General features: G+C 39.1%; 1 protein-coding gene across 1 annotated transcript in view; it reads right to left on the bottom strand.

Moving 5' to 3' along the window:
- Positions 1-195: 195 nt before the first annotated feature.
- Positions 196-10,278, bottom strand: part of PTPN14 (protein tyrosine phosphatase non-receptor type 14) — a 109,840-nt gene continuing 99,757 nt past the window's right edge. Inside the window, exon 19 of the mRNA XM_419419.7 lies at positions 196-7,174. Within this exon, the coding sequence (XP_419419.4) occupies positions 7,046-7,174 (129 nt within the window). The 3' untranslated portion in view covers positions 196-7,045. The remainder of the gene's footprint in view (positions 7,175-10,278) is intronic.

Below are 10,278 nucleotides of genomic sequence, written 5' to 3'. Positions count from 1 at the left end.
TTAGAGAATGAAGAGCAGCTTAATTGGAGCACCAGTGGCTTTCCCCTTGAGACACTGGTGTGCCATTTACAGAAGGTTCTTCAGATCTCAGTGTAGCTTTGGTTATGCCAATCAGGCTAACATGGCAAACTAACACAAGCACAGAAGGTGCAAATACAAACCCTTAAGGTAGTGGAGTAAAGAACTCGAGCGTTGTTTTCCTTGGAAAAAAAAACAGGTTTATTGTATATTGTGAATATGAAGGACAGCCTTACGAAAAAAAAAAAAAAACTTAGTGATGGAAAACATTTTCGTATTCGAAAAGGCTCTATTTACATAAAGGCAGTGAAGGGTAAAAAAAAAATATTGCAGTCAATTAATGCCAAATAGAACTTTATAAAAAGAGAAAGAGAAGAAACAGTGCAAAAAATACTGTCAAAAGTAATCAGTTCTATACATAAGATAAAACTGACAAGCATAAGCTTATGTACTGATAAGAATAATACATTAGGATATAAAATAGCATGCATAGATTTCTTTTTTTTTTTAAAAAAAGGCTTTCAATATCATAGCATAGTTCTGCCATTCATCCCCTAACAGGAGGTGGGGGGGGGCAGGAAAGACATGTAACTGATATCCCATTTCTCTACAAAATGTATACATACAGTGAGGGTGTGAGATTCAGATCACTGTTCGAGCTCAATTGTCATGTACAGAATTACAGAACAAATACAACTGAAGCATAAAAATACTGAAGTAAAACAGGACAGTAAAATCCAGTGACATAAAACTTATTTAAACATGTTATTTCATTTAACATGACCCACACAATTATATGTGGGGATATTACAGTCATCTGCATGTGTAAACTCTTCTCCTTTGTAAAATATCAAAAGAAAGGTACTTTATCAATGAGGAAAACATGTTTTCCATAAGGAGCAATCTCAACAGGGTAAACAACTAACAAACTATTAACAATGTTTCTGGCACTAAAAAGCTTTTTCTTTTTAATTAAAGATTCCGAGTAGCAGCAAGAAAATACTTTTAACATACACAAAAAGGAAGTTCTTACACATTAATGTATAATTAAGCTGTGGGACTTACCACCATAGGATGTTGTGAAGGCCAGAGGAATAAATGGGTTTAAAAACAATTCATTGAAGATGGCCCTATCAGTGATTTTTAAACACAAAAATTGGGATATATATAAAACTTTAGCCTTGGGAAGCCTCTAAGTCACTGATTGCCAGCTGTGCTATTCGGACTGAACACCCTGTGCTACCTTCAATTATCTTTCTTCCTTTAGCATCAAATACCAGCCTGTCCTGGAAGAGTTTTATGGGAAGCCTTCCTCACTGTTGCCTGCCTGATCAGGGACTGCTTCTACTGAAGTGTCTGTGTATAGAGACTCAATCCAAAATGCCAAGTCTTTAGGCAGATGATCTGGAAGAAAAAAACCTATTAAGCACTAACACTTGAAGCAGATCCCTGAAATGAATATAGGTTGCTTTTTTTTTTTTTTTTTTTTTTTTTTAAACTGTTGAGTACTGGGATTCTCCAATGAGAGCTGCTGCTCTTCCACCAATGACTTTCAGGCCACCCTCCAAAGGCAAAGTCCCACTGCTGCAGCAGGGAACCTCTCAGTAAAGGTGGGCACAGATCTAAAGTATCAACACTTCAACAATGAGAAAAACAGCAGCTGAAAAATGGCTGAGAGGAACCAAGTGAATTTCACTGGCTATAGAATATCTTACACTAACAAAATCTATTTGCTTTTAAATATTTATGTAAACACTGCTATTTTTAAGCTGCACGGTATTGTTTTGTTTCACAATCTAACAGGAGCTTATCTGTGGCTGAGAACTCAGCCTCCTCTTGTTGGCCCAAGAGCGCAAACAACCCTTCCCTTCCTCAAATCACAGTCCTTGCAAGTCAAGGCTACGCATGGCAGCACGCACGATGTCCTCCTCTCTTCTCTCAGATGGCCAGAACTGCATGTGTAGCTCCCACACCTCTCAGATTAAGTTTTCATGCTGTGTTTTACCTTGCAAGATCAGTTATGAATATTTGCTCCTTCAGTATGATACACCCTTTATTTCAGGGAATGTGTGCCACCCTTGAGTTCCACATGTATTCTTTTCTATAAAAACAGCAAAATGTAACCTCTTGGTGAGGTACGAGAGCTGCTACAGCAGGGATCAGCCATACCAATACTTCTACTTTTTGAGCACACGGCTCCCAGACTGTTAGCGACACTGACAACAGCTAATTCAGTCGCCACTGTATAAAGGACAGCATTAGCAATAGGTTGAATAAATTCTGACAGGTGTCTCCTTTCACCTGAAACATTAGTTTAAGGAAAAACTACTTCCAGTAAGGCTGAACATTTAGGGTCCCTATTCACCTATATAGTAGGAGAAGGTTTGTGGGATCAAGCTCTGTCTTACCTCAGCTCACCGAGGACGAGAGGTGCCAAGGCAGGCCTGGGGAGCAGCTGGAATAAGTAGGATCTGTTCTCCAGCTCAACCCATGGAGGACAGAAACTGGATGTCAGCAGTACTGGGCAGACTGCTGGTGAGCAGCGACTCAACTGTGATTTCCCATCCTCAACTCAGATAACGTTAAGCATGAAATGGTCTGACCATAACATTAAGCAAAAATGTGATGCCATCAACCTCAATGCAAGCACTGTTATGAGCTTAAAGAAAAAGAAGCTGTTAAATATTGTGAAAGTAAATATAGATTAAAAGTGCATGAAAAGGAGAATACACACAATGAATTCCCAAGCAGGGCTTATCCACTCTGAGCTTTCTCCTAGAAAATAATCTGAGGAGCATAGGCTAAATGTGCCAGACTGCAACATGGGAACCTTGGAGAAGACTGCTGGTTTCCAGTGTTTTAATGTGCGATTCCATTTTCTTTAAATCTTTAAATTCTCCATTTTTATTATTATTTATTTTACAAGATTTTCAATCCAAACTTCACTCAGAATGGATGAAACTGTTTTACTGTAACTTACTCACTGTTACATTTTGGGGTTAAAAAGTACGTGATGCTGCAACCCAAAATTGCCCTCTCCTTGTGCTAAAGGATTCTGCTGTTATGTCTGTGGGCCAGAAACTGAACAGAACTGCTGCTTTAAGTCTCACGGCTTCGCTCCTGTAATGACTAATGAAATTGGATATAATATGTATTTTCCTGTCACTCCCTAAAGGGTTAGGAAATATTGCTTAAGTGGTTTAGGACTGATAAAGCTACAACAGGTTTAAAAGTCAGGAGGTTCAGTTTTTCCCCTACAAAAGTGTAACCCATTTCAGTAATAAATCATTGGCGTGCTGAGATTCATTTGCAAGCTGGGGTGGAAAGGAACCTCTAAAGACACACCAACCCGATTCACTTATGATATCAGCAAGCAGATCAAGTCAAGATAAAATATGGCAGGAAAAAATACACTGAAGTCAGATGAAAGGGAAAGTTTAAAATTACTGTTCTTTGACAATGAAAGGGAAAAAGTGAGTCACATTGGCTTCTATCTACCACACTCTGTCTTAGGAGTTAATTGGAAATGGCTGTTTACTATGTGGCCATTTATTTGGCTCATTAATGAGTACTGACTTAATTTGGAAAGGATTTTTGGTGCCATTTCATAATTAATATTTTTCTAAGACACTTATGATGTGACGCTTGCTTAATTTTCCTTTTAAACACAGCTATTTACATTCTCTTATGAAGTAACTTTTTTGAACTGACTGTAGAAACAGTAGGATGCATTTCAGCCAAGAATAACTGAGTAATAAGACACAGGGGCAGATTATTTTCCCTCCTGATTTTCAACTTCTCAAATCCAAGTGGAGCAATGGGACTTGACAGCTCTGAGTTCAAACTTAATTCATCATTAGGAAATTATTCAAAAAGCTAAAATGAGATAACTAATTTAATACACTTTGCTTCAAGGTTTATTCTTTGGCTTGTTTCCCAGATATAAAGCATCTCTTTGCAATTATCATGCAGATGCTGCTGAAAAGACTTTAAATGGTTGCTGCTAATGTAACAGGAGATATGTTGGCATCGGCAGAAGGAATTGGAGAAAACTGAAGTTGACTGAAAACTCAACTGATCCCTAAAAGGAACATGGTCAAGATATTACAGCTAAAGAACTCATGGCCATTTGTTGGTTGCTGAAAATCTCTACTAGAATTCCTGTCACATTGTAACACCCATATTGCATAGCAGCAATAAACCAGCACAGTTTTACGTGCATTTTAGAAGGACTTTGTTGCAGAGCCTTAGATTAAGCTCTCGCAGCATCTAGGGAAAAGCAGGAGTGTAGGTCCCCTCAGTGACCCTGAACTCAGAGTACTTGTTGGCTTAGGCCTTTATACACTGACTTAAAGCTAGTTATGGCTTGGCCATATGCCAATCATTTAAAACAAGAATAGGAAAACAACTGGTTTTCTTTGTTGCCATGTGGTAATAGGGAAATTTCAGAGAAGCAGCAGTGTGAGATGCTCACAGATGAGTGCAGTAATTGTGACTCTCCAAAACAGTAAATGCACCGTGGCCTTTTTGGATTGCAGTCTGTTCTGGGATGCACCTGAATTGCTTGGGAGCTGGGAATCTATGTCCCATGGCCTTTAACAATACTCAACCTGACATGTCCCATCTGCTGCTGCTGAAACTGTTCTTAGCAGAAAGCCTGCTATTTCACATAATGTCACCTAATGCCACATAACAGCTGTATCCTCAGAAGAAATGAGGAGTCATCCAGTAAGGAGAAACAGTAGAAAATAGGGTGGAAAAAAAAACAGGACACGAGTTTGTGCTGGGGATGCAAAACTACAGGCAGAGGGAGGACAAAGTGAGCATGGAAGGAGCGTGGATTCTGAAAAGGAAGGAGAGTGACCTTGGAGTGGGGGTGGAAATGGAACCAGAAAGGAGTCAGAGATAAGGATGGGGGCCACAGATTCAGAGGTGTGGGTAAAAAGGAAAAGTAGCGAAGGACTAAAAGATGAAATTTATCTGGGAAAGGATTACCAAGAAAAAGAATGTAACTCAGAGAGTAACTACATTGCATCTGGTTACCCAGGGAGGTTGCAACATCTCCACTCTTGGAAATCTTTGAAATTTTACTGGATGTGTCCCTGGGCAAGCCTGTCCAACACTGTGCTGAGCAGGGCTAGGGACTGAGTCTGCATGGGCTCCCTTCCAGCCTGATCCATCCTCCAGCAGATCCAAGCAGAGCGCTGGCAGGAGGTGGCAGCAAGAAAAGGAGAAAGGAGTCAGCATGATGAGGGGAACAATCTCAGTGCAGGAACGTCTCTGTCAATCTCATGCACAAGTAACAAGGTGGGAATTGCATCATGACTTGCTAAAGCTATTTATTTTTTAAATACAGTTCCTGTCACTTCTAAATAACTAAGTACATGCTACCATGCATGTGCTGCAAGGTAATTCATAATGTGATTTGCTTCAATGAAATAAACAGTCAGGAGAAAGGATAACGCACAAAGTTGTGCAAAACAGCTGCTGAATGCTGAGGGACAGAAGAGGAGAAGGAGCAGTTGACAGGGCCGACCGGTGAAATACTTGCAGAACATGGATTTTTTTTTTCTTAGCTCTACCATAGACTTCACTTTTGGCCCCAGGCAAGCCAGTTAAGAACCCATTCATCTAGCTGTGAGGTGGATGAGGAGGTTTGTTTCCCTTTTCTGTTCTCATTGTAAACTTCAGGCAAGGACTGTTAACTCCATTATGTACTCATGCAATGTCTGATACAACAGACTCATAATCCTTACTGGAAACCCTGAACACTACCAGGATAAAACAGTAACAATAAATAGAAGGAAGAACGCAAAATGGCCAGTAGTGTTGAAACAGCAGCCTGAGAAGAGAGATGGTTTGTGCAATTTAACACAAAAAACACCCTAGCAAAATGAGAGCTGCCAATACCAAAAAACTCCTTGGTATGTGCACAAACCACAAGACAGTGATGGGGGAAACAATCAAGGCCGACTCTAAACTAAAGCCATCAAGAATCACTGCTGGACAGAATAAGAACGGTATTGATCATTTTTATGAAGTTCAGTGGACTAGAGAATGAAACAACTACAGCACTGAAGACACAGGAAACAAAGACTGGTGACGAGAGATGTCCAACTTGAATTTGATTCCTTTTCCACACAAGGTGATCATCAAGGCAATAAAAGTTTCTGTGCAATTCATAAAAGATGCTTAATTTGATAAATATATATTTTTTTCAGCTGCATGTAGTTGAAATCCCTCTACTGCTCAACCCATATCTACAGGAAAGATTCACTACTCACCCTGCTCTTGGTCAGTTTTCTAATACTGCTTCAGCTCTTACATGAATCCCTTCAAGGACCACAAATAGCAAAGGCTTAATTTAAAAAAATCCAATATTGCTTTTTTAAGGACTAATCTAAAACTGTAATTCTCATGGAATTTGAACAGTTCAGCACCCAAATTCTCTGCCCTCACAACAGCCTGTGCATGAGCCCTCTGTAATGTGCCCTTCTGCCTATGCAGAGACTTAGGTCTCCCTGTCCCAGGACGGCATGTCCTCTGCTTCCACTCATTTAGAACTGTATTTGACATCTAGCAGGTCTTTCTTTTTTTCTTTTTAAATCATAGAAGCTACACATCTGGGTCAGAATGTTCTTATGTAAGAAAAAGCCCACTGCCAAATAACTGTTCATTTCAGAAATGGTGTAGTAAAATAAAAGCCAGTATTCTACATTTATGAAGGATTGCTTTCCTTACGAACATGTTACAATGCAGACCAGTCGTGTCAAATATAGTTCAATTCGAAGCTCACCATAAGTTTTACAAGTTATTAAAGTAATTCACAAATTATTCTAAGAAAAATAAATTATATCTTCTATAAAATAATCCATGGGAGACTCTAGTAAAGAACAAATTCCTTACTTTCAAGACAGCTTTAAAAAGTGCAACACGGATTGCACGCTGTGTTGTCAAGGCAGTTCCCCTCATTCATCAGTAAGGTTCAGTCAGATCCACAAAGCTGGCTCTGAGATGTTTGAAGAGATTAAATAAGTCTTGAGTTTTGCAGGAACTGGATGAGCACTTGATAGACAAATTTGTACTGGGCTATGGTCTGGATCATAAACATTCTCTGCTCACGCAGGTGTCTCAGCATCACAGGGACATCCACTTTCTGTAAATCAAGGAAAAAAGTCATAAAGATGTAGGTTTGCTAGATCAAACAATCATTGCCTTCAGCTTCAGTTATAATGGAATGAATTTTAACCAATCATAGTAAAAATCAACTTTTTGCCACCAATTTTTGAATAATTTAAGGAGTAAATCATTAGCATATAAAAGGTTACTGTGCATTTGGTGCTTTCCCACCTAAAGCTTATGTGAAGTTCTGGACCAATCTAAACTTGCAGATGACTACATACTCTCATCCTCCAATGGTGTACCACTTATTACCTCTCTCATTAACTGAACATAAAATGAAGGGTTTCTTCTCTTTGAAAGTTTCTAATTCAATATACTTATTTTCCACTCGGTAAAATGTATTGTGTTACCTCAGGCTAAGACCTAGATATATCAGGAAGGTCTAATACAAAATTGGAACAGCTGATGTTATATAGTCCAGTTCAAGTCCACCACTCAGTGCCTATTGCTCTGATCCATGCTCAAGTACATTCACTGAAGGAGGATCTGAGAGATTTTTCAAATGAAAGCAGGTATATGATTTGAAGAATAAAAGTTCCTCAAGCAAAATTGAATTGCAGGCAAATATACTGATCTTTCCACTACAAGAAGGAAAATGGCTGTCACCAAAAGATCCAAGAACCCTGACAGCTCACCTCCCACAGCTAAGTCTGTGCTAGTGCATAATACTCTGTAAGACATCGGTCCATAAAGTGAAACAGTTGGCCCTGAAGACCCTAAATCCACCATATTTATTTTGCAGACTTCAGGCTAGTGTTTGTTGCCATGTACTCAATGTCCATTAGCAGCTGGAGAACATTAGATGCCTTCCAAAAGGGCATCTTCCAGCTTTGTTTCATCCAAATGAAATTCATTTGTGTGCCCTGAAAATGCTCTGCAACAGGAACTAAAGTACAGTAAATGGGGACAGATTGGAAGATCCACTGTAAGAGCATACCTCTAATCTTCGTGAGCGCATGGATGCACATGCATTCTATAATTGTCTGAATCAGAAAACGAATGAGCTGTGTGAAGCAGGGAGCCTTCTGAAGTAAAATATCATGATTTGCTGGAAAATTCACTTGTTATTACCGTCATATCTCCAGAATTTAGAGAGAGAAAGAGTTATGATGTTACTATGTTTCAGCTGTTAGAACACAAGGAACTATTCAAAAGTCACTGAGCCATGAAACTGAGCCATGAAGCTGAGCCTGAGGCTCAAATTCAAAGAAAGTCTATGCGGTACATCCCAGGATGAGGGATTTTCTGTTTTCTATTGCAGTAGTAAACATAAGCACAGGGATACGTGCTCCTGTTGAGGGAAGTTCTTAAGTACTGCAAGATATAAAGCTTTATCAGGCAACATAAGTGCTCTTTGTAATGTTAGTTGCCATTTCCAAAATACACAGAAGAACTTGGCAAATCTTTTGGCTGCAATGAGAAGTATTTCAATTACAATGCCTGAGCAAAAGAACAGTGACAAATTAAGATTTCTGCTAGCCACTGGAGGCTCAACTGAGCATGGACTCTTCTTGCATGTGCAGTGGAAATTTTCTGGAAAGTTTAAAATAAGAATCACACCACATATCCATTTCTGTCTGCTTGTATAAGGCTCAGAATCTCCATTCTGTGTAAACAAGCTCCAACCCATATACCATTGCTAACAACGCTAACAATGAAAACAAGGCTAACTATTCTGCCACATCCCCAGACAAGCTGTTACAGGACGGTTCTAGAGAGTCAGCAAGCGTAAAGATCTGTACGCTGGGATGAGTAATGTCATATTATCTTTGATGGGTACAAAGGAAAACATAAGCTCTTCTCAGTTAACTTGGCTATCTTGGAGAAAGCCTTCCTGTGGAACTGAGTGCTTACAAAAGCCATTTGGTCCTTGCTGAGCAGAGTCATGCAGAACTCGATTGCCCTTGAATCACTACAACAAAATGCGGGCCAGCTTCAACCTGCACAGCCACATTGTTATCTTGGTGGTTTGGTGCATGACAGTTCACTCATTTGTACTTGGCCTCAGTGACTCTGTGCATCTCTGTGTATAACACGACGCTTTCATTTATCTCAGGAAAGAAAAGCCCATCCTACCTATTTGACTTCACTCTCTGTCGTCAACTTATTTATTTATTTATTTATTTTACTCCAGTAAGCAGAACCTTCAATACACTTTCAACAAAAGTCACATAATGCTTTGCTAAGGTGTCTTTTGGAAAAAGACCAAAAAAAAAATGGTACTCAATTTGTCACTCCCGAACTAAGGATCTCCCCTGTGAAGATGCATTGAACCTATGACCACGAGTTCATGTTCCAGTGACTACAGTAGTAAGGACTGAATGATGCGACTTAGTGCATTTCTTACTGTTTGGCAACCTACTGAAAATATATCCCTGCAATGGGATACACAGCTTTAGACTCAACCAGCAAGTGCCTGCAAGTTGCAGTGAGTGAAGCTGTATAGCAACTGATTCAAAATGGATTCTCAACTAAACCTGAAAACTCAAAATCAAGCAAAATTTCCAGCATTGCTGCAGACTTCCCAGAATGGTCTTTATTAGAATTTTCAACCCCCGTTTTCTTTTCCATGTTAATATCAATACATCTATTTATAATGACACTTCTGAAGAAATCAACCAATTCCTAAGACTAAAGCTTTTTAAGTAATAACCTATTTTATTTCAGAAAGAAATGCAAACAATTAATCCTACTTCAAAATAAACCACTATGATTCCTGCACAAAAGGGAACCCTCTTTGTACAGAATGCAGTATCTGTCACAAGCTGAAAATGCTCTGCTTAACTAATAAATATTAAGTTTTTAATCTTTTTTTTTATAATTAGGTTTTAAGAAACAAAATATTGACTTACTACAATCTAGAGCAACAAAAACCTTAAGGAAATTGTCTTTAATATTAATGATTTCCACTGTTAATCAAGACGTGTGCTTCAAGAGACATCAGAGAAATCCTTTATTACTGAGCACTACCACCTACTCCTAGTGAAGTTGATGGAAATTCTTTTGAATGTCAAGGCTCATCCACATGCTTAGAAGTCAAGGTGCCTCCTTTGTCTTCACTTGCTATTCAGCCACTCA

The sequence above is a fragment of the Gallus gallus genome, chromosome 3, assembly GCF_016699485.2.
Source record: "Gallus gallus isolate bGalGal1 chromosome 3, bGalGal1.mat.broiler.GRCg7b, whole genome shotgun sequence".
Taxonomy (NCBI): Eukaryota; Metazoa; Chordata; class Aves; order Galliformes; family Phasianidae; genus Gallus; species Gallus gallus.
This window is presented reverse-complemented; position numbering and strand designations above follow the sequence as displayed.